The 25380-nt window shown below is 46.6% G+C and overlaps 1 protein-coding gene across 3 annotated transcripts in view; it reads left to right on the top strand.

Annotated features, from left to right (window-relative positions):
- LYRM9 (LYR motif containing 9) overlaps positions 1–15567 on the top strand; it is an 83227-nt gene extending 67660 nt beyond the window's left edge. The window contains exons 1-4 of one of the 3 annotated variants that reach the window (XM_073315363.1): positions 8576–8680; positions 11907–12054; positions 13088–13180; positions 14479–15567. In XM_073315363.1, the coding sequence (XP_073171464.1) occupies positions 11923–12054; positions 13088–13180; positions 14479–14496 (243 nt within the window). In that variant the 5' untranslated portion in view covers positions 8576–8680; positions 11907–11922 and the 3' untranslated portion in view covers positions 14497–15567. Of the gene's footprint in view, positions 1–8575; positions 8681–11906; positions 12055–13087; positions 13181–14478 lie in introns of those variants that run through there. The other 2 variants (XM_073315364.1, XM_073315365.1) reach the window with 2 other exon arrangements.
- Positions 15568–25380: the final 9813 nt, after the last annotated feature.

Raw genomic sequence — 25380 nt, 5'->3', positions numbered from 1 at the left:
AGCTTGTAGGTAGGACCAGGAAACCGCTAAGCATTTAAAGTGATAGATCACAATTTTAATACAATTTTCCAGACATCATCTTTTGCATGTCAAAATACACAGTATTTGGTTGGTTAGACTCAATCATTATTATTCACTGCCCATTGAAAAGCAAAGGACCTGGTCAGTTTTCAACACAAGTGAAGTTCTTAAGCAGCTAAATTAGGTCCAGTGAAGATATTTGGGATCCAGTTTCCAAACTCAATGTATGTTTACATGTCCGAGAAATACATGGCCATGTCTTTGTAAGTGTAACTTTGCGTGCACACGTTTATGGGTTCTAACACCTTAATATTTCATAAGCAAGACAGGTTGATAGATCCGATATGCACACACCACTGCTGGCTGCACATACAATTCTGAGATCTGCTCTGGCTGGAGATCTTTTTTTGTATTTGAGAATATACAATACAAGTGCACATGGCATGGATGCCTGATGTGGGATTTACTTCAGATACAGAAAATGGTCCTCAGAGACAAAAAGACAGGCCCAGATCAAAACATTGGGAGAGTTTCGATCTGATCTTTGCAGTTTGCACCCATGTCTACTAAAATTTGTATGCTCAAAATCTGGGCATGCAAACGGAGAGGTCAGGTGGAAGCCGCTTTGAAAGATCAGCTCTTGCTCCACATCTCTGGTTTTTTGTAACATCTTTTTTCCTTATGTAAATTCTATTGGGTTGAGAAATCTATGTTATTTCTGGGTCAATTTTTCAAATCCCTCATCAGTGACGATGGATGGCTTTTATTAAGCAAATATCAGAGCATGGAATTTGAAATGTCTCCTTCAAACAAAAGACTGTAACAGTAGAGAGCCACTTATTACCTTCATGATGGAAGAATGGTTTTCTAATCAGCTGTGAACCCTAATGGAAATCATACTTTGGCTGTGAATAATTCCCAGGAGGGAAACTTGGCGGAAAAAAAAACCCTTACCTCAACTTTCTTACTTTATCTGACTCAACACATCTAAAATATTCAAAAGCAAGAACACCCCAGGTAGCACACAGTGCCGACACTACAGTAAACTACTGCCTATTTCAGACAACTCAAGGAAGATGTAGTAGTTGGAGCCAGTGATTAACAAGTTATGCTGTCATATCACTGACCTGTAGGAGACCTGTACTGATCCCTCTACATCTTGCAAGTGTGGATCAGATCCAGGAAGAAGATAACTCTAGGAGAGGACCAGTGTTTCATACACGGGAGCTGACTTTCCATTGTGCAGAGGGGTAATCGACCCCTGGCTCTGCCCCAGACCCTGCCCCCACTTCACCCCTTCTCTCAAGGCCATACTTCCTCTGAGTCATGCTGGCAGGTGGGCTCAGTTAGCTCCACCCAGGCTTTGAAGCAGGTGAACGGGTGTCTTGGGCCAGAGGAAGGAGCCAGTTTGAGAGAGGAAGTCCTGGAGGGAAGCTCTAGGAGCGGTTGAGCTTTGGAGAGAAGTCCATATTGCATTATCACTTTGAAGTCTGTTAATAAAGACAAACTGCCAAGAAGGGGTTGAGTTTAGACACCGAGGACTTGCGCCACTGGGCACCCAAGTCAGTGGAAAAACTCCCTTTGACTGCAATGAGCAGCGGACGGGGCCCTAACTCAGGACGTGTGTGTTCGGTTGCTTTGACTTCAGAATCAGAGCATTTGGCCCAGTATGGGTAAATGTGCTCACATACTTTCCTATTTTCTCAGCCTCTATTTGTTCAGCCCCCTGGCTCCTCTCCCTCCTGCTTTTATACATTGCTTTTGTATCGCAGAAAGGCACCCAATGTTTAGGAAGGTAGAGAACAACTTGGCATAATCTGATTGTCATGTAGTTCTGCCTCACCTTCCCCTCCCGCCGCTGCTGGCTGAGATAATAGCAAGTGTAAATAAAGGCAGGACGGAGCCCCTGAAGTGTGTTCTTCCAAGGTTTACAATGCTTAATTAAATAAATTATATATCGGTGAATTAATGTTAAGTTTGTATCGTCAGCCCAATAGACAATAACCTGGTTAAAATCACTCCATTCAGAGAGGCATCCTTTCCCTTTGGAAGCTTGAAACAGATTTTTTCTTATAAAATGGGAGAAACGCCAACCTTGGGGGTTTCTATAGTATCAGTCACCAGAGTCACGACACGCTGTTTCTGCAGCTCCTTAAAAAAATATCTGATGTAAAACTTGCCTGTTGCTGTTGTTAGACAGGTGGTGAGCTGTGTTGTGTGCATGGTTAGTCCACATAAGCACAAGTTTATTATTATCTCTTCCTGTCCGTTTCATTCCTGCCTGTTTGTCTCCTCCACCTCGTCTCATAAACTTTTTGGGCCGGGGACATTTCTGAGATGTGTGCACAGCACCTGGCACGATGGGGTGCTGATCCCTAACTGGTGCCGATAGGTGCTACTCCAATGAAAATAATACTATAAAACCTCCGGGCTCTGTTCTCTACCCACCTCCGGCAGACACAAAAATCTGCCCTATGGTGAACTGTCCCTTCTTTATGTGGATGTGGCTTATTTTGAGTCTAATTACCTTATGTCCTATAGCAAGTCAATCCAGCATGGACTTTGTCCCATACTTCAGCAATTATCATGCAGAAGACAAAATGCACAATTTTGTACTATGTATGACTTTGTACCGTGAATACAACAATATTGCGCGATGTTGTCCTTCAAGAACAACTTTTATCCTGTATTTTTCAGACATGGTCCTTTAATTATGTACCATAACACAAAACTTCATCAAGCCCTAAATCTTCAGTAGCATCGGCCTACAGATGTTTATGCCAGCAACAGAAAATATTTTCAGCCATCTCATCCGTGGGTGTCAATCAGCATAGCTCCTTTCATTGTATACCCATTGAGGATCTAGCCCGGGGGTGGCCAACCTGTCGCTCCGGAGCCACATGCGGCTCTTCAGAAGTTAACATGCGGCTCCTTGTCTAGGCGCCGACTCTGGGGCTGAAGCTACAGGCGCCAGCTTTCCGATGTGCCGGACGGGAGGTGCTCACTGCTCAACCCCTGGCTCTGCCACAGGCCCTGCCCCCACTCCACCCCTTCCCTCCCCTGAGCCTGCTGTGCCCTCTCTTCTCCCCCCTCCTCCCCAGAGCCTCCTGCATGCCACAAAACAGCTGATCGGGAGGTGCAGGGAGGGAGCGGGAGGTGCCGACTGGCGACTGGCGGGGCTGCCAGTGGGCGGGAGGTGCTGGGAGCCGGAGGGGAGCTGACGGGGGGGCTGCTGACATATTGCTGTGGCTCTTTGGCAACGTACATTGGTAAATTCTGGCTCCTTCTCAGGCTCAGGTTGGCCACCCCGATCTAGTCCATCCTCTACAATTAGCATCTGTTTACACCTAGATTAATTTACTGAAGATATGCATTGCAGTAGCCCCTCACCCCCTTGGGCTATGCACTGTAGGCATATATAACAAAGATTTTTTCCCTCCTGCAAAAAGTTGACAACTTAAGTAAAGATGCAGAATAGAGATACTTAGGAAGAGAATTCAACCATTTATTGATGCTACTGTGCTAGGGGTTTTACCTTGTTATGCTGAAAAATGCTTTTTGAAATGCTAAACTAGAGAAAAGCTGAACTCTATGGCAAATGGAGAGGAAACTATATGCCATGGCACAGAAGATTTCTACTTGTTCTGTTCTCATTTTATAATAATTTTCATGTCATTGTCCATTATCTGTGTGGGTTTTATTTTAAACTGACATATTCCTGGCCTCATACATTTGCAATGCATTTTCCAATTAGCAGAGCATTTTGTGAATGGCAAGGATTATGTGTGTTTTTGCAGCTAGGAGGGATTTAGGGACTCCAAGGGGTGACCTTTTCAAGGCTAAAAGAAAGCAGTGTGAGGTCTGAATGAATATTTTATGAATGCTAAAGGTATTAGGACACTGTGTTTCAAGAACACAATGATCTCAGAGCAAACAATGGAGGATACCAGAGAACAGATTTCTAAATTTCTTTCAAAATACCAAGCCGATCAAAACAGCCATGTGACTGGGTGTTCCACTGGTGAAAAAAAAAATAACCTACAGAAATAGAAACCATGGTCTCCATCAATTCAGAATGGCCCATATAATAAATTTAGCAGACTAATGGTTTATTGTTGGGCTCTGCACCAATGTTGTTATGCTAATCAGATTCAGGCTAGGGAGTAGCAACCATATACACTAGGTCTGGACTTGGCCCAAACAAGATCCTAATTTGTGCGAGTGCACAAAAGCTCTTAAAGAGATACTCACTGTCAAAGGTCCAAAATGTAGGGGAGGAGTGTTGTGGAAAGGGAAAGGAGGGTTTTACAAGGCCTAAAATGAAGATAATTTCTTTTCTTTTTTTTTATTCTAGGGGAAAACAGTTTCCTCGGTTAGGTATGTCCCTGCATGTTGCAAACCCAAAGGCAGCAGAACTATGCTAGTGCAGGAGAACCAGAAAATGATACTGACTAGTCTAGTTTTATTTTCGAAGAGATGACCCCAATGCAGGAAAGCAGTTAAGCATCTGCTTAAAGTTAAGCACATGTTTTATGTTTAAGTGCTTTTCTAAGCAGGGATACTTTCCTTAATTGCAGCCTGAGCAAAAGGCCGAAGGCCTCCATACATCATATGGTGGCACTTAGATTGATCTTCTGGCATCGGTAATCTAAAATATTCTTAGTAATGCAGGTGAGGACTGTTTAAGAGTGATATGCTTGGTATCTCGAGGGTGCCCCTTTCTCTTCTAGTACACTATGCAAACCAATCGAAAAACGCTCTCAACATGTTAGAAATATTGATCGCCACAAGATTGCACTGAAAGTGGGGACATAAATTGTACAGCACAGAATAGACTTGGCTCAAGAGTGACTCTCCTCAATCCTGCTTTGATAATCCACTGAAGGATAAGAGCCTAATTTTGGTGAAAAAAGAAATGGACTCAGGAACTTATCCTTGAAAGGTACAGTTTCTTGGCCCCCTTTTTTTTTAAATAATAGAAGTACTGGAGGAGAAAATTACATACAGGCTTGACTGACATTTCCTAGAGCATTAAAAAAAAATACCCATGAGGTACATCATGGCACAATTGAAGTCAGTGGCAAAATTCCCATTTGAATCAACAGGACCAGGCTGCAGCTCTAAAAGTTTTCCTGAAGAACGTGATCAACAGAATGCCTTGTCTCTTTTATGTAGTTAGTTGTCAGTAATGCATTTGCTCAACTTTGTCTCCCTCCGGAGCGCTATTGGTTGAAATTCTAATCTCCCCCCATCCAAAGCCTGAGACAATGGACTTTGCGTGGGGTACAAAGGTTGGAGGGAGAATAGAAGGAATCCAGCCCCCCTCCACTGACAACCAGAGTACGGGGGTACTCCAGCATGCAATCGGATGTTGATGTTAGGGTTCAGGACTTGTGGGAGTAGCCATCGCTCACTGTGGGACTCCTCAGACCGCTGAGTCCAGTTTGTGGTGTACGTGTCTCTGTGCAGTTCACAGACCCGTTGAAGACATCCCTGGGGCACCCTGCATAACTACGCTCCTGCGTTCCAATAGCATAGACCATGAGGGAAGATGGCACTGCAATTTGCAAGGAGCTGCAGGGTTCTGTGTGACCTTCCCCCATCTGAACCTTTCGGCTGCCCCTGTATTTCATGCCTCTCCGGCTGGGACAGTTTCTACCCCTTTGCACAATGTAGGAGGGTTGTGGGGTACTTCAGTGCTCATCCCCGATTTGTCCAAAAGAAAAGGTGTTTCCTTTCAAAAGAAGAAATGAATAGCTTGACGAGGAGGTGTCTGAAGATGAAATATAATTCAGCAAAAGGAAAAATGAAGGTAAGCGAGTCTCCGGAATATATGTCCTGACAGTGAGCTCTTAGACCCCAAAGGCCGTGGTGGAATCCCCATTACTTGGCATATTGAAAACCAGGTTGGACAGAGGACTGGAGGATATGCTGTTGGAACCATCCTGTCCTGGCACCCAGAGAACGAATGAGAGGCATCTAATGTAATCCTTCCGACTGCTCGGTCCTCACTCTGTGCTTGAGGGTTCCATTGGCTTCTACACCAAACCCAATATTTAACTTTGGTAACAGAGCCTTTGACTCCATCAGACCTGTTTTCCATACATATGCTTCAGAAATATTTCAGCACTTTCCAAGGAATCTGATCCAAAGCCCACTAAAATCAGTTGGTGTCTTCCCATTAATCCGAACTGAAAGTGAGTCCAGAATTCCTTCCATGGACTCATTGGACCTTGACTTCCATTGCAGAGCAATGCCCCTCTGGAGAACCTGCCCCATAATCATAAATAGCCTCAGGTACCACAAAGACTCCTCATTGTTTTTGCTGATACAGACTAACACAGCTACCCCTCTGAAACCTCAAAGAAGTGAAGGACTCTCTAAGGAGGCAATGGATAAAGCACTGGCCTGGGACCCAGAAGACCTGAGTTATACTCCCAGAGCTGGCCCACTGGCTGGCATTAGGAAAGTCACTTAATGGCCCAGTGCCTCAGTTTCCCCACCTATAAAATGGGGAGGATGATACTGACCTCCTTTCTAAAGTGCTTTAGTATCTTAAAAGTGCTACGTAAAAACTGTTATTAAAGAACCAGTTATCACAACTAAGCTGGAAACTCCAGTCATTATAAAGTATTGACAGAATCATTTGTTATGGGGTTTGTTTTAGATAGAGACTAATGTTTCTCTCTGGATACAAAGCTTGCATTTAATCAATTCAGAGCGACATTTTAGCTCTATACAGTCCAGCAGAGAGGGCTATTTAATAAAATAAACATTATTTCACTTAGAGACAATGCCAGCTGCAGTAGCTCTTTTTCCAATTAAATTCGACATTCCTTTTCTGCATTACCAGTCTGGATTGGTCTGATGAGATTGGTACTTACATTACTGTCATATTTATTCTTTTTGACATGTGTTATGGGACTGCAATTTGATGAAATGAATCAAAATGTAGCTCTCGCACAAAAGCCAGCCCCTGAAGCTAATTATCCACCTATAATTCCTGTCAATACTTGAAGTTTAAGAGAATGGGGAAGTCTGTTCGATGGAACATGAGAGACAGGTTAGGAAAGAAAATGTTCAAGAGATCACATTCAAGGATCTCAACATTCTGACAATAGGACAAACTGCTGAACTAAACCGTCCCGACCTCACTTTCACCTGATCTCAAGTGTAGCCTTCTCTCCCCAGCCGGCCCCTGCCTACACTTATCTACACCTTTGTGATGGATTGCCTCTACATGGGGCTGCACAGTAAAGCCCCTCAGAAACGGAACCAGTGCAAAATGCGGCTGCTCGTTGTTAGTGATGTTTGATGCTGAGCTCGCATGACACTGGGGTGCTGAGAACTGCTCTGGCTGCCAATGAATTTCTAGGGGGAATTTAAGGTATTGACCTTAACCCTAAGGCCCTAAATAGCTTGGTACCAGGTTACCCAGAGACTGGCTCTCTCCGCATGCCAGATGGCAGACGAGATCAGCAGAGGTACCCATGGAGATACTGCCAGAGCCGTTTCCATGAGCTTGCAGGAGGTGTGACTGCAGCCCATGTGGACATCCTCAAGCTAGCTTTGAGCTAGTTAGTTCAAATAACAATAGCAGTGAAGCTGTGGCAGTGTAGATGGTACAATGCCCTCCCCTGCCCACCCCTCCCGCACCCTGGGTACGTATTTGCGCAGCTAGCCTAGGCTGCCATGGTTTCACTGCTATTATTATTCAAGCTATCTAGAGCAAAGCTAGCTTGGGGCTGCCTACCCATGGTGGAGTCACACCTCTGATTGCAGTGTAGACATACTGTCAATCCACCCGCGCCCAGCTCTGTTAGCCTTCTAGGCATGTTGCAAAGCCCACCTCTTCGCCCAGGCTTCCAAGAGCTTGAGGGGTTTCTACTGGCCAGATTCCAATACCTGAGCAATGAGTAATACCCTGGTGTAAGGTGCTATTCAGTGTGATGAAAGCGATCGCAATCTGGTCCTCTGCATGCGGTAGATTTATTTTATTTCTCCCATTCTATGTGTCTGTGGGTATTTAGTTCTCTCTCAACGTGGGCTGAGCCATCATTTGTATGGTGCTGTCTGGCATGGTTATTTGTGCTGTCTGCTTTTTCACATAAGCCTGGGGTGTCCGGAGCAGAGGATGGGTGCCTAGTGAGATTCTTACATACAGAGAAATTCGTGATGGGCTGTGGTCTCTACGCTTTGGGTGCCTGTATAAGGGAGGTAGCATTTCAGGGGTGCTGATCAAAGGCGACTATCTCTGTGGCAAGGAAATATTGTCCAATCTGTCGCTGTATCCAGCAAAAAGCTTATTTGGGGGACAGCACCCACAAACGTCACTCCAGGGAGTAGCCATCTATACAGCAGCCGGTGATCACTGGCGTGGTGATGCCTCAGATACCAGGCTATGCTTCCTCGCCTTGGGACGGGACAGGAGGCAGCAAACCAAAAGGAGGGCCCTCAGCACAGGTGTCACCCTCTGCAGGGTCCAGAAAAACCAAGGGTGGGTGCTGTGCATTTCGTGTGCGGCTGGTGTGATCTGCAGTGCGCCCGGCGGGGGGCGCTGCTCACCGTCCTGGGCCCCGCCAAACGGGATTCCCACGCGGCGGCGCGTGGCCGCCCTCGCCCTTGGGTGCGGGCAGCTTCCGAGCCAGCGGCCAGTGAGGTACCTGCAGCGCGCGGGGGAGGAGGGGGCCGCGGGCATAGAGGGGTGCGGTGCACTGGGGAAAGGGGGCTAGAGGACAATGGGATGTAAGGATACTGGGGTGCAGTGCGAGAAGGGGCTAGGAGACAGTGGGACTGGGGATAGTGGGGTGCAGTGCACTGGGGAGGGGAGCTGCGGGGATACTGGGGAGCAGTGCGCGGGGAAGGGGGGCAGCGGGGTTACTGGGGTGCAGTGCCCTGGGGAGGATAATAGAGTACAGTACACTGGGGAGGCGGGGGTGCAGTGTACGGGGGGAGGATACCGGGGTGCAGGGCGAGGGGGCAGCGGGGTTACTGGGGTGCAGTGCGCTGGGGAAGGGGGGCAGCGGGGTTACTGGGGTGCAGTGCGCTGGGGAGGATACTGGGGTGCAGTGCGCTGGGGAGCAGTGCACGGGGAAGGGGGGCAGCGGGGTTACTGGGGTGCAGTGCGCTGGGGAGGATACTGGGGTGCAGTGCGCTGGGGAGCAGTGCACGGGGAAGGGGAGGCAGCGGGGTTACTGGGGTGCAGTGCGCTGGGGAGCAGTGCACGGGGAAGGGGGGGCAGCGGGGTTACTGGGGTGCAGTGCGCTGGGGAGGATACTGGGGTGCAGTGCGCTGGGGAGCAGTGCACGGGGAAGGGGGGGCAGCGGGGTTACTGGGGTGCAGTGCGCTGGGGAGCAGTGCACGGGGAAGGGGGGGCAGCGGGGTTACTGGGGTGCAGTGCGCTGGGGTTGAGGCTGGCTCCTGGCTCTAGCCGAGCCTTGCAGCCGCCGGAAGGAAGCGCCGAGCCGCGGCCGCCTGCCCTCCCGGGCGCGGCTCTCCGGCTCCGGCCTTGGGGCGACCCGAGCGGCGCTGCGGGCCCGGCCCTGTCCCTGCGGGCGGCGGATACAAGCCGGGCGATCTGGCTCCCCCGCGCCTGCCGGCTGGATGCGGAGCCCCCGGGGCGCGGGGCCGCGCTCGTGCGCCCCAGCTGCAGGGAGGGGGAGCGCTTGGAGAGGTGCCGGGCTCCCCGTGCTAGCACCCCCCTCCCCGCCCCCAGCAGCGGGGGGCCTTTACCCTAAGCCTTCCCCCTCTGTGGCTGCCTGCTGCAGGCGGGGAGAGCCAGGGCGCATTCACGGCAGCACCAGCTGGGGGGGCTTTAAATGCACAGAGGGGTGCGTCCGGCTGGCACCTCTGCAGGGCACGTTCATGCCCCTTTCACCCCCAATCAGCGCCCCCCCTCAGCCTTACCCATCACTCACCGGCAGCCACCTCCAGCTTGAACCCCAGCAGCTGTTGTGAATACCCCCAAACCCACTGAATCTAAGAAGTGAAGATTAGCCCTATCTCCAGGTGACAGGACAGGGGGTGCTTAGAGACGGGGAAGGAAATTACCCCAGCGGGAATTTGGCCAAGTCATCAGGGTGCTCATGCCCTTATTCGTGGGGACTATGCCCTAGATATTGTCTACACTTCGGAGCCCCCTCCTGCCCTGAGCTGAGCATGCACAGACCCCTGCCCTTTAGGATTTTCCCAAAATCGTCATGCTAAAGTGAAGGGAATTTGAGGGGCTGGGTATGGGGTGGAAAAATAGTGGACACCACCATAAGACCCTTCAGGGCCTGTTTTGATACTCTAGCCAAAAGACTGCAATAGTTATTGCTGTGCATTTGCTGAGATGCAGCGTGTAGGTTCACTGACAGGAGTTGGTTGAGGACTTTGAAACCGAAACTAGACTCTCCTGCGTCCATTGCTCTCACACCCAGACACGAGTGTCACCCATCGCTTAGCTGTTATCAGGCGATTGGGGTCTGGTTAGCCGAAGAGCATGATTTTCCCAGAAGAGGAGGCTGTGAAATCCAAGAGCTGCCAGGACTGGAGCTGTCATGAAATCGCTCAGTAGCCAGCCCCTGCAGAAAGTTACACTCCAGGATGAATTTAGCCCAAGGACGTGAAGTGTTTAGAAAACCCACACAAAGATATTATGAAGGCTAAATACCTTAATTGATGCTAAAATTATATCCCACACCTACTTGGTTATTTAGTTACTCATGTATTTCTTGACTCTAATGAGTAATTATGTAAAAACTGTACTTTCTCCAAAATGTTAATTTAGGTTTCCGCAGATGGCAACCATCTGTTAAATGACTAGTCATTTAAAAGATCCGATTAGCACTTTATTCAGCTTGTATATTGTAACAGAAAGTCCATCCAAGTGTACTGCTGGGGAACGTTTGGTAGATGTTCTTTTCCCTGTTACTGCTACGTTCATGATGAGTCTCAAAGCTATTAATGTTTGTGCACGAGTCCTGGTGTGTTTATGCAGATTGCTTAAAAGGTGGAACTTCAAGCTTGCAAACCAGTTTTCACCTAGAGCTCTTGAAACGATTCGAGCACTAGGAAATCAAGCCCTACTCACATAATCTTAATAGCAATCACTTAAGGCCCTGATCCTGCAATATCAGCCATGTGGGTTGCCTAGTGAGGCTCCATATGGACTCACAAGAGGCATGGGGGAGAGGGGCAGCATGGGCATAGGTCAGCTCATGGGGATCAGACTACAGGTGCAAGGGCTAGGACCTCTTCTTCCAGACTGGCACACTGCATGAGGATCATTTACAGTAGCAGAATGGAGGCCCGTGTCTGAGTGCTAAGTGCCCTACAAACATCTCAAAGACAATGCCCCTGCCCCAAAGAGCTGTTTGAAGGCCCCATTCCTTCAAAGACGTACACATGTGAGAAGTCCCCCCCAGTCAAGATCAGTCCCTAACACAAGTGATTTACAAAGGGGCAGGGGGGAGGGGAAAAAATTGTATACTGTGGGGGGGAAGGGGGTTATGTACACCCAGCCACCCACGGACCCCTTTCTCACATACACTTCTATATTTCTACATTTGATTCATGACACCTAACCCTAGCTGCCCTCAAATAAGCAATTTCTCAATAGTTTGAACATGTTCCTTAGCCGTTCCTTAGCCATTCCATGCCTCATTTCCTCCTAATCCCATGGGGAGATTATATAAGAACTTGCAGATTCCGGGATGAAAATTCAAAGCATAATTAAAAATAAATCATGATACTAAACCTGTATGTTCCTGCAAACCACTCAGATTACTCCTGGTTTTAAGCTTACCAAGACTGAAGCTCTCCTTGTAAAATTAACCTTGAGATTTAATTCGGCAGTGTGCATTTCCCAGTTTTGTGAAATACCCTTGTTTTGTTTGTTTTAGCAGCTGAAATCTTAACATGACAATGGCTCCGTTACCGGGGGCTGAATTAGTCCAGAAGCCTTTGCAGTTATATCGCTACCTGCTTCGATGTTGTAAGCGGCTTCCTACAGAAAATATCCAACAGCATTACAGACATGCAATCAGACAGGTAGAGAGAAGCTCTCTTTGGCGATGGGAAAGCTTGTTTTCCCATTTATTTGGATTATTAAAGTAGAGAAAACTAATCAGGTTAAAAAGATCCTTAAAAATTAAAAAACAAAGTTTCTTTACTTTTTTACTAAGAGCACGTTAAACTTTTAGAATCTCTTTTCCATTGCTGATGCCTCATTTCGGCAGTTCACTAAAGCCTCGTTTCTGCTGGCCAAAAAGGTACTGTTCCTCTTAAAATGATTGTAGCACACCTTGCATCCAACATAAAATACTTTATATGGTTTACAAGGGAACACACAATTTTTGCAGAGCTATACACTATTTCAGTCTGAACTGCTGTAGTGGACACAAACTAGCTGAAGCGGTTCAGTTCGTTCTCCCATTGCTGTTCCACAATACATAGGGACATAGGACTGGCAGAGACCTTCTGGGTTATTGAGTCCAGCCCCCTGCAAGTGCAGTCAACTCTGTCAGATAATCCTGTTCATGAATGTCCTGGGTGGCCTTTCCAAGCATCCCAGAATGCACCACTTCTGGGATCTATGCCCGAACGTGCAAGCCCTTAACGTAAGTCAGCAAGGCTAGTGTGAGCATATGGAATATGTGCTCCAGCTGGTGCAACACAACCAGGTGAATAGCCCTGGTCCTTACCTTGTTAGCACAAACTTCGATAAGACCCCCTGCTGCAGAAGGTTTAGAATAGCGAATATGAAAGTATGTTCACCGTAACCCAGTGGTTCCCCACCTGAGGCCCAATCAGCACACAGTTGCTGCCCACGTGACATCCTCAGGGCCATACAGATAGAATTGGATGTGGCCCACAATGGAAAAATAGGTTGAAAGCCACTGCTGTAACCCCTTCTGAACAACGATCTGCCTATTTGCTAGAATTGGCATTCTAGGTCTTCAGATTGTATATGTTTTTGATCAAGTATTTATTTCAGGATTTTAAATCCTTATTTTAGCAGGATCTGATCAGCTGTTACATTAACTGGAGTTAATCATTTTCACATTCTGCTCAAACCCCGTAGAGTTTCAGAGTTCATGCGGATGAAGACAGTCCTGAGAGAATCCAGCAGATTATTAAGAGAGCCATTGAAGATGCTGACTGGGTCATGAATAAAGTAAGTGCAGCTATATTCCTCCCCCTCAGGTTGTCCGAATCCTGTTCTTAGTTAATTCAGTTCAAGAGCTGGGATGTTGGAAAACAAATGAGACTTGTCTTCCTCTGCAATGGGCTTTGAGATCTATGGGTGAGAGGATTTGTGTAATAACTAGACCTGGTTTCAGGGATTCTTTTTAAAAAACAGCTCTTCGTTGACAGAAAATCCCCGAACTATAAACTAATGAATCACAGGGGGTTTGCAAGTACACTCTCACTCAGGAGAGCACACTTCTGCCCCGTCTGAGGCCTTGTTTACATTGGGGATTAGTTCAGATTTCAGCAACTAGTGAATCTGCAGCTATGTAAATATCTAATATAGACAAGAAAGCCGCAGTTTATCCCACTGCTCAACATTGAGATGAATTAACTATCTCCCTGCTAACATTCCATCCACTTGTAACCAGGCTCCCAGAATGCTCATCTCACGAGTCTTCCCTGTGCTGCTAAGATCAGGGTGAGAACCCTAGCGCTCTTACCCTCGATACTGCCACTGCATCAGCATTAGGAGATTTTCCTCCAGCTGGTCAGCGCAGGCAAGGCTGCGGATGTGGCATGTCTCCATGCAGCCAGCGCAAAATAATGTGGCTTGAAAGATAACTCAATTCCTAAGTGCAGGGATCTCTTCTGATCTGTTGAGCCATGAGTCTCACTTCTGTTTCACTGAAGTTAAGTTTGACTGGTAAGCAAACAAACCTAACAAAATGAGTCAAAAAGTCATCTGCCTTAAAAAAATCTGTTATTTAATTAAAAATCACTGTGGAGGAGGAGGGGAGGGGGAAAATAAAAATAAAAATCACTCTGAAATCCAGAAGAGAGTTAACACCAGGAGGAGCTATTAATTAGTCACAGATTTTATAAAATTTTAGCAGCATCCAGATCTCTGGCACTTTTAGCCCAGTTTGCAAACCCTATTCTGAGTGCCTGGTGAAGGCCCTAATTCTGATCTCACCCCAGAGACTGGTCTGACTCCACTGGCTTCAGCTGAATTATTCCACATTCTCCACCGTGAGCAATAGGCGACTCATCCCCAAGGGCCATCCAGAAACAAACTCATGCCCAATATTCTACATCTCTCAGAGGGGAAGTCCTGGGGTTTTACTCTGTGAAGGTTAAAAGGAATTCAGCAGCCTTCGGTGGATCAGAAACGGGGTCCTGAATGTTAGTGCTTGGTAGGGTTTTACCAAAAAGACTCCTTCCTTGTGTGAATGGTCACTTTTAATATGTCCCTATATCACGTGTGGTTTCGTTTTTTTGCAGTATACGAGACAGAGGTAGAAAGAAGGGGATGAAGAGAAGATGCTCATCAATACAGATCCTCAGACAGAGTCCAGGCAAATAAGCCCAGTTGTTTGTAAGAGTGCCCATGTTGTAAACAGTGCCTGCAGTTTCTCCTGGTGTAAAATGGTTTGTCTTAATACCCACTTCACTGGGTGTCGTGAGGCTTAAGGAATCTTTCTGAAGCTCTTTGAGATTTTTTTTTATTACTATAAAACTCCTTGTGTGGCTAAAGCGCTTCTCCACTATTTTTTTGTTTGTGGGGAGGGGTGGAGTGAATGGAGGTGGGAAGCAGAGAGCGATTTCAGATCCCCATGTTTTGGTTCATCCTATGATGGAGACGGGAGCTGGCTGCTGAAGCCCCTATCCCGCTAGTGGATATTACTGCAAGATGAGAGCCTAAGATTAGATCAAGATCTAAAATGCATCAGAGTTTCGTAGGGTTGGGGTTTTTAAGCTGGTGTTTATCAATAACTGGACCCAAACATACCTCTATTTTCCTTTATTTTTTTATTAATAATGGCAATCCAGCACTACTGTTACAAATCAATGGCCTGCAAGAGGCAAATAAATTGGATACCGGCATTTGCTCCAGACTAAAGAAATAGAGCAATCTACCGACTACACCAAGGAAATTCAAAGGCTAGCCCTTTACTAGTTCTAATATACTTACTCTTGGCAGCATGTATTGAGCTAGGTTCTATGCCCTGAGTTACACCCATGAATGAGAAGAGGGTTACATGTAACTGATGGCAAAATAATTGGCCTGTGGCATCTAAGATTCTCTTCACCCACCCACTCAATGAAAGGAGACAGAACCTGCTTCTGCTATGCAGACACAGCAAAACAAAGGAAGGATGAAACTTCTCTGCCTTGTGGGTTTGTCATGCCCTGCTAGATTATGTGAATGTCATTTTTTGATTGTTGCTTTTAGTTATCCTTAATGTTTCTACAGATTCCCTTTAAGTTTGACAATAAACAGAAACTTGACTTTGCATGGTCAGAATTGTTACACTGACACAGTTTTATTTAATACCTGAGGGGAAAAAATAAAAACCATTTGAAGAACAACATGCATTTGTATAAGCCTTGCCTTTCTATATTTGCAGTGTGTTACAGCGGACAGTTTTGTTTTGGAGTGTAATACTGATTAAATAATGTCTTAGAATCATAGAATCATAGAATATCAGGGTTGGAAGGGACCCCAGAAGGTCATCTAGTCCAACCCCCTGCTCAAAGCAGGACCAATTCCCAGTTAAATCATCCCAGCCAGGGCTTTGTCAAGCCTGACCTTAAAAACCTCTAAGGAAGGAGATTCTACCACCTCCCTAGGTAACGCATTCCAGTGTTTCACCACACTCTTAGTGAAAAAGTTTTTCCTAATATCCAATCTAAACCTCCCCCACTGCAACTTGAGACCATTACTCCTCGTTCTGTCATCTGCTACCATTGAGAACAGTCTAGAGCCATCCTCTTTGGAACCCCCTTTCAGGTAGTTGAAAGCAGCTATCAAATCCCCCCTCATTCTTCTCTTCTGCAGGCTAAACAATCCCAGCTCCCTCAGCCTCTCCTCATAACTCATGTGTTCCAGTCCCCTAATCATTTTTGTTGCCCTTCGCTGGACTCTCTCCAATTTATCCACATCCTTCTTGAAGTGTGGGGCCCAAAACTGGACACAATACTCCAGATGAGGCCTCACCAATGTCGAATAGAGGGGAACGATCACGTCCCTCGATCTGCTCGCTATGCCCCTACTTATGCATCCCAAAATGCCATTGGCCTTCTTGGCAACAAGGGCACACTGCTGACTCATATCCAGCTTCTCGTCCACTGTCACCCCTAGGTCCTTTTCTGTCTTGATAATAAGCACAGCATATGGCATTGAAAATCACTGGCATACACGCCGAGTTACAGACAGATAAGATGACCAGGCTCTTGCCTTAGAGAATTTAACATGTGACTGTGTATAAATGTATATGATTTAAGATGGAACTGACTGACACACACTCACTGTAGGCCATAGCAAACTCTTGGTAGACTGATGGATTTCAGTGCAGGTTGGATTGGACACACAGGCCCTGATTCAGCAAAGCATGTAAGTATTTTATTAACTTTAAGCTTATTGATCCATGTTCAGCAATGAACTGCTTAAATTCTAGTGGAAGTAAGTATAGTTAAGCTACAATTCAGCATAGCACTTATGGGACTATTCGCATGCTTAAATGTAAGTACATGGTCAGCTGCCTCCCTGGATCAAGCCACGAGAGAGATGATGTGGGTGTTAATCCTTTAGTCCTAATCTCTAGTTTTGGGGAGAACACACTGTTCAGTTGGGTGGGGCAGGTGTGTGTGTACCTGGGTGTGTATTGGGCTACTGTGTGAGGCACTGGACACTAACAATGTATTGCACAGCACAGACAATTTACAAAAGCCTTTGCCATTTTTTTTTTTAACATGCTGTAAGTGTTTCCTTACAAAACAACCTCCTAAGTGTCTTAAAAAGCAGGCCTCCTTCTATTGCCATCAGATAAGCCTCCTATGGAGGAAGCACATGAGAAAAGCCAATGGTCTTAAATACAAAGTTGTATTGGACTGTGTTTAGGTGCATTTGCTTTCTTCTGTCCCTAGATGGCAGTGCAACATGTACATACCAAAGACAAAACCTGTCTTATGAAAGGAGACTCAAGGAGCCTGGCTTGTTTAGCCTAACCAAAAGAAGGCTGAGGGGAGATATGATTGCTCTCCATAAATATATCAGAGGGATAAATATCACAGAGGGAGAGGAATTATTTAAGCTCAGTACCAATGCGGACACAAGAACAAATGGATATAAACTGGCGATCAGGAAGTTTAGATTTGAAATTAGACAAAGGTTTCTAACCATCAGAGGAGTGAAGTTCTGGAACAGCCTTCCAAGGGAAGCAGTGGGGGCAAAAGACATATCTGGCTTCAAGACTAAGCTTGATAAATTTATGGAGGGGATGATATGATGGGATAGCCTAATTTTGGCAATTAATTGATCTTCGACTTATTAGCGGTAGATATGCCCAATGGCCTGTAATGGGATGCTAGATGGGGTAGGATCTGAGTTACTACAGAAAATTCTTTCCTGGGTGTCTGGCTGGTGAGTCTTGCCCACATGCTCAGGGTTTAGCTGATCACCATATTTGGGGTTGTGAAGGAATTTTCCTCCAGGGCAGATTGGCAGAGGCCCTGGGGTTTTTTTGCCTTCCTCTGCAGCGTGGGGCACGGGTCACTTGCTGGAGGATTCTCTGCACCTTGAAGTCTTTAAACCACGATTTGAGGACTTCAATAGCTCAGACGTAAGTTAGGGGTTTGTTACAGGAGTGGGTGGGTGAGATTTTGTGGCCTGCGTTGTGCAGGAGGTCAGACTAGACTATTATAATGGCTCCTTCTGACCTTAAAGCCTATGATTCTACGATTTACTGTCCCCAACACTAAACAAAACAAAAAACAACCCCAAATCCTTAGATTATTTCTTTCCCTCAGTAGTGACCCTACAAAATAAAAATAAATTAAATCAAGCAAGCAATCTTCAGTCTTGTCTACACTGGGTTTGTTAGACCTCAGCTGCGCTAATGTAGCTGAACCAGTGCAAATGCCTGGTAAGTGAGCTGCACGGGTGTTAACGGTGGCTTGCACTAGTGTTAAAAACCCTACCGTAGACAAGTGTTTAGACATGGCTCAAGCAACAAATTATCTACACTGAGGAGTAGAGACAGGGCTATTGTATACTACAGGAAAGCTGGACTGAGGAACAAATGTCTGTGTCCTGTGTTTGTACAATGCCTGGTATAGGGGGCATTGGCCATGACTGGCTCCTGGGTACTATGATAATAATAAATGTGGGGCAATTGGGTACTACAGGAGCGCTGGACTGAGGAGCAAGTATAAGGGCTCGTCTACAGTATCCGCCGATCGGTGGGCAGCAATCGATCCAGTGGGGGTTGATTTATCGCGTCTAGTCTAGATGCGATAAATTGACCGATTAGCGCTCTCCTGTTGACTCCTGTACTCCACCAGTACGAGGAGCGCAAGCGGAGTTGACAGGAGAGTGTCAGCTGTTGACTTACCACAGTGAAGACGCCGCGGTAAGTAGATCCGAGTACGTCAACTTCAGCTACGTTGTTCATACAGCTGAAATTGCATATTTTAGATCGACCCCGCACGGTAGTTTAGAATTTTTTATGGCTGAAGATATTTGTCTTGTGCTTACGAAAGAGGAGCACATGAGTAGATTTCAGGAACTGCCCTTTTTTGGGCAGTGGAAGATGTTCAGAAACTATGGTAATGAGGGCCACAGAAGTTCCTCAGAATGAAGATAGCAAAGCACAACGTAGTCGTGAAGTTCTACCAGCCCTAATCTGGAATTAGGGCCCTTCTCCAGTGTGATCGTGACAAGACTAATGATATTTTATTCAGCCAAACAAACAAGCCTCCTCATCTTAGGTTGGAAAGTAGAATTCTGCAAGGCTGCTACAAAAGGGGTCCCCAGCTAGACAAGCAGTTATAATGTATTGCATCCCCCACAAAAGCTTCTGCACTTTTCTGAGTCTATACCCACTCCCTTCCTTCTGCTCCCCCCAGGGTCTGACCTGTTTGCTGCCCCCCTCCCAACTCCTGTGCCACTGTTCTCCTGCTCCTGTCCTTCCCGCCACCCCATGGTTCTTGCTTCTAATCTCCTTCTCTCTGCTTCTGCCCATGTTCCCTTTCTGCTTCTATCGTCCTTCTGAGGCTCCTGCCTCCCCAACTTGCTCATATTCCACCCATACTCCCACTCCCCCATTTTCTGCCACCTATGCACCCCCTTTGTTCCCAACACCCCTTATTGATTCACAGGAACAAGAGGCACAGCCCTGACGCTGGGACCAAATGTCAAGTTCTAGCAAGGATGCACTAGACTTCTATAGGGTTAGAAGGGACCATAAGGGTCATCTAGTCTAACCCCTGCCAAGAGGCAGGATTTGTCATGTCTAAACCATGCGAGACAGATGGCTATCCAGCCTGCTTTTGAAAACTCCCAGTGAAGGAGTTTGCATGACCTCCCTAGGCCTCTGTTCCATTGTCCTACTGTTCTTACAGATAGGAAGTTTTTTCTAAGACGCTCGAGCGTCTTAACCAAAGAGTTGTAACCAAACGACAACTGTTCAGACTGAAGCTTTCCATGCTAGGTGTTTGCCTTCAGATGAATTCCTCTGGAAAGTTTCAGCTAAAGCAGTTCAGCCATTTCCAAGAATGTCTGGAGTATTTTTTTTTCTTGCCCACATTGCAAAGATATAAACAATGGAAAATGTCAGACATTAACTGTAGACATCCCTATTTGCACTACCTATCATAAAGAGCAGCAAACAGTTGTAGCCTGCCAAGTTCCAGCTTGTAATTCAGAGAAGTTTGTTCTGGGAATGGGAGGTGCCTAAAACAAGTTTCATAACCACAACAGCTCTGTCACCCATTGAGTGCAACAGGGGCTGAAGACGTACTGTATTTGTATCTGTGCACGCTTCTGATGAGAAAAGCAGGCCTTGACACCCCCACTGGCTTCGGGCATCGCTGCCACGTTTTGCGCAGCGATGTGACCATTTAATGCAAATTACTTGACATGATCATTTGCATGTGCGCATATGTCACGGTTCCTTCCCCACTCTGAACTCTAGGGTACAGATGTGGGGACCTGCATGAAAACCTCCTAAGCTTTTTCTTACCAGCTTAGGTTAAAAACTTCCCCAAGGTACAAACTTTGCCTTGTCCTTGAACCCCATGCTGCCACCACCAAGTGTGTTAAACAAGGAACAGGGAAAGAGCCCACTTGGAGATGTCTTCCCCCCTCAAAATATCCCTCCAAACCCTACACCCCCTTTCCTGGGGCAGGCTTGATAAAAATCCTCACCAATTGGTACAGGTAAACACAGACCCAAACTCTTGGATCTTAAGAACAATGAAAAAGCAATCAGGTTCTTAAAAGAAGACTTTTAATTAAAGAAAAAGGTAAAAGAATCACCTCTGTAAAATCAGGATGGTAAATACCTTACAGGGTAATCAGATTCAAAACATAGAGAATCCCTCTAGGCAAAACCTTAAGACACAAAAACAGGAATATACATTCCATTCAGCACAACTATTTTACCAGCCATGGAACAAAAGGAAATCTAACGCATTTCCAGCTAGATTGCTTACTAACTTTTTACAGGTTTTAGAGTAACAGCCGCGTTAGTCTGTATTCGCAAAAAGAAAAGGAGGACTTGTGGCACCTTAGAGACTAACCGATTTATTTGAGCAGAAGCTTTCGTGAGCTACAGCTCACTTCATCGGATGCATACTGTGGAAACAACTTTTTACAGGAGTTCTGAGATGCATTCCTGAGCTGTTCCCGGCAAAAGCATCACACAGACTGACAGACCCTTTGTTCCCCCCCTCCAGCTTTGAAAGTAACTTGTCTCCTCATTGGTCATTTTGGTCAGGTGCCAGCAAGGCTATCCTAGCTTCTTAACCCTTTACACGTGAAAGGGTTTGGCCTCTGGCCAGGAGGGATTTTATAGCACTGTGGACAGAAAGGTGGTGACCCTTCCCTTTATATTTACGACAGCCTATTTTCATATGCTCAGAGATCAGCATGGGGCAAACACCTCCAGATTCAGTAGGTGGAGCAGCAAGAGAGCGTACCTGCATGGCAGGTGCCACAGTGGCTTCTACTGGACAGAAGGTGCAACTGCAGCGGAAGTGGGCACGCAGTCAGAGCAGTCCAGTGTGTAAGTGTCATGCCAGCCCTAAACTGGGGATATGCCTGTGCAGACCAGACTGCAGGATAGGAAGCAGGGTGCGGATTTCAGTCTTTGGACACAAATGTCCAGCATACATTTCTGAGCTTGCAATAATTGGGAGCACAGACTGATCAGAGGCATCTCCCTCCCCAAATTTCCTCTATAACTGGGTTTTGCCAATTTTGATTTAGTTGGGGGTTTAAATAGCGGGATTGTGACTTGACTTTCAGTGCTCAAAATCTGTTAATAGTTACCTCCCACAATAATTGAAAGAACAGATTAGAAATGATGTAAGTCATTTTCTTGGCAATGGGTCGGCACTCCTCCAAATACTATGTACTTCCTCGCAAGAGTGAAAGTAACAGCAGGGATTGCACAAGTGTGATTGCACTGATGGCTATAACTGGATCAAATCTATAGGGCAGAGAGCGCTTAGTACAGTTGCACGCGTAGCTTTGTCCCGGTCACGCATGAAGAAGCATACCATTGACTGTGCGCCCTCAGAGATATTTGCAAACAGAGGAATGCATAGCTGATTCTTCAGTCCCTTATCCAGAACCCTAAGGGCTTATCTACAGCGTGACGTAGGGCATGGCCAGGTAGGGCGGGAATGTGCGGAACTTGTAGTGCATGGTAGCAGGTCCATGTGGCCACTTAGTGTGTGGCAATCCATGGTGGGACTTTACAGCGCACTAGCCTGCCATGCAGGCAGGCACTTGGATTCTCTCAGGACCCCCCCTGCCCTCCCAAGGTAGAGCCAGCTGTCCCTGACAATAGAGGATGTAATGGTTCCTACAGATTAAGTTGGCAAGGAAGCAAAAGGGTATGAAAAGAGGAGGTGAACCCTTGGCTGCATTACGAGCAGTGCAGGCTTCCGTGGCCACTCACTTTGCAACCACCATGGACAAATATGAACCCCCAAAGGAAGATGCCAAGTCAGAAAGTCACCTAAAGGGCTTTGTGCCTGCTGTCAGTTTCTTTTACTGAACCTGACAAATCTACTTTTATGAGGGATATTATGCTGGTTCTGGTAACGAACGGTCGATAATTCTGCTTTACATTGGGTGTAAGTGTTTGACTCTTTGGTTATTGGTCTTACAATGGCATCTCAGTTGGGTTCTCTAGCTTGGGGCCCCATTGTGCTAGGCACTGTGCAGTCTCTGCTCCTAAGACCTTGCAATCTAAATAGACAGAATATTGATACCTCCATTTTACAGATCGGGACACAAGAATAATCTTGCAGTTAAATTGCTGAAGCATCCAAGTTAAGCACCTAACTCCCACAGACAACTTGCTAGGTCAAGAGATATTAGCAGGCTAGCCCTTATTATAGATCTGAAAAATTCAGAGTCAGTCTTTTAAACACCCCTAAAATTTGGGTGTTCAGATCTGAAGTTAAAGGGAGGGGCCAGTTTGGATTCTGAATCCCCCAGCCCCAAATACAAAGTTCGTGGTAGTCCTGATGCATTTTTAGTCCCTTTGTCCAATGGGCCTTGAAGGCCTTACCTAAATTAAGCTATTACTGATTCAAGTCCACTGGCGGTATTAACAGGGAGGCAGCTAGGAGACTGACCTTTTAAGCACTGTTGCTTAGACTGAATCTGAACAGGGTTAGAGAACATGGTGCTTAAGATCCTACTGGTCACCAGTGGACTATCTAGACTTTTGCTTCCAATGTTGCTTCCACCCTTGAAGCTCCAGAGCGGAAGGAACCAGTGATTGCAATGGGAGACTGCAAAAAAGCCACTGTAGACACTCATCTCCCACCCCCACCCCACTCCCCAGAAAAGGCACAACTCCACATGCCCTTATAACCCTAAGACTGCAACCATCTTGAGTTACCACCGCTTCCAACATGGCTGTTGCCAGTTGGCCTTTCATTGGCCCCGAGGGTTCTTTTCACTATCATGGTTATTATAATATTTACATTCCCGGAATTTTTAGTTCACAGCTGGTTAGTCTAATGCCCGGGGGCACCAGCTCCACCAAGATCTCTTAGAATTTCCCTATTACTCAATTGAGACATTCTGATTACCTTCCCAGACAGGAAGAAGAATTCAGCAAAGCTCAAAATGCTTGTACTTTCCACTGTTTGCAGTGTTGTTGTAGCCATGTTGGTCCCACATACCGGGATATGAAAGAGTCAAGGAAGGGGAGGGAATACCTTTTATTGAACCAATGACCGACATGGTCTGTCTCACCTAGTCTGTCATCTTTGACCTATTTGCAGTATGATTGTAGCTGTGTTGGTCCCAGGATATAAGAGATAAGGTGGGACAGACAATATCGGTCACTGGTTCAGTAAAGGGTATTACCTCACCTTCCCTGTCTCATATATCCTGGAACCAACATGGCTACAACCGTACTGCAAACAGGTCCAAATTGACAGACAGATTGGGTTCATTCCCTAACAGGCTGAAGTCAGTAGACATCTTTACATTGACTTCAATGAAATTTGGATATGCCCTTAATTCTCAAAGCTTCACCAATATTAATTAATCTTTATTTCACACATGTGGAATTTGCCAGAGGCCACAAATGAGTCAAGATCTGAAGGAGGGTCAGAGCTCAGGAGTTCCTGGCTCCTAGACCACAAACTTCCTCTCCTATGTATGGAGTGACAGTGTGACTCTAAGAGTGAAAGTGAAGGGGAAATATCAAAATCCTACCATTGTGTAAGTGACTTTTTTGGTAGTCTGCCCTCTGTCCTGGTGGTTTTCCAAGTAAGAGGAAGTGTGGAGTGGGTGTTGCAGATCAGAAAGAGCCATCTCTGCACCCTGACTGGTCTCTCCTCTGCATCCACAGTTGCCAGATCCTGCCTGGTAGGTAATTGGAGCCACCAAGTGCCTCTCGGCCAGGCTACCTGCCCTGCCATGGGGCCTCAGAGCCTGGCCGGGATGGGTGTCAGAGCCAGGCCCCAGCTCCCCGTCCGGGGGATGGGGAAGAGGCCTGTAGCGAGGTACTGACTGATGATCTGGCACTGTGTCTTGTGTCTGTGCCGGCTGCCCTGCCACCATGTCAGGGAGCTGCACCCCACCTTGAGAGTGAGGCCACAGGTACCCCATCCAGCACCTGCCCAAATACCTCCTCCTAGTACACACTCATCAGACATCCCCCCCACTCCCTGTCCCCCAGTGTCCCCTCAACTGTGTCCTCTATTTGGGAACTTGAGATCTAACTCTAGGTGCAGACCCCTTTGGAAATTTTAGGCAGTCTGCAGACCCTTAAGGGTCCACAGGTTAAAAACCACTGTGCTAGTGAGTTGTCCTTCGAACATGTGACCTCCAGGTTGGAGCACAAGGATCTCAAGGGGTCATGACGACCCTTCCTGTCTTTATGGCAAGGTGGGAGAAAGGTCCTGAAGAACACAGCGCAAGAAATATCCTTACTCTTTTCTGATGTAAAGTGGCTCAAAGATCTCCACCTACTCCCACTGAAAGCTCTGGCATAGACGCCCATTGCCTTCCATAGCAGCAGGAGCAGACGTATGAACAGGAACGTATGAAACAGGCTGGCATTTACAAGTGTACTTAGCACAGTCAATCATTTGACCGTGAATTGATTATTTCACCCTTGCCCCACAAATCATCTTTCAGCTTCCGCATGGTTCATTAATCACACTTGCATGCATCACAGGCCCCAGTTTAGCTGGGGGAAGCTAAATGCTTAGTTGGAAGGAATTGGTGCTAACTGTTGATGCTAAACGGCTCACGCAATGCCCACCTCTTTCCCCCCCACCCCTCAGTTTCAGAATTGAGGAAGATCAGTTCTGAAACTTCCTGATCACAGCATCTCAAGGAACATGTGAACGTACTGTTCATTCTGCAAAGGAGTAAAACCAATTCTGAAAGGATTTCTCAAGAGAGCAGTTCCTTGTCCAGCAACAGCTGGGAACTTGGCCTTCCATTCATTAGCCTAGGGCACCCTCCTACGCAGAGTTTGAGAACATGTGAGCCAAACAGCCCCCCTGGAATGCTGACAGAGGGAGGATCCCAGATGGTCAGGACCACAGCATGGGCCTCCACCACTTGAATTAAAAGAATGGCTCTCTTAGGGTTTAATCCTACAAAGGTGCCAAGTTCCTTGGCCTCCCCCAGCCTAGCAT

The sequence above is a fragment of the Lepidochelys kempii genome, chromosome 17 (genome assembly GCF_965140265.1).
Source record: "Lepidochelys kempii isolate rLepKem1 chromosome 17, rLepKem1.hap2, whole genome shotgun sequence".
Taxonomy (NCBI): Eukaryota; Metazoa; Chordata; order Testudines; family Cheloniidae; genus Lepidochelys; species Lepidochelys kempii.
This window is presented reverse-complemented; position numbering and strand designations above follow the sequence as displayed.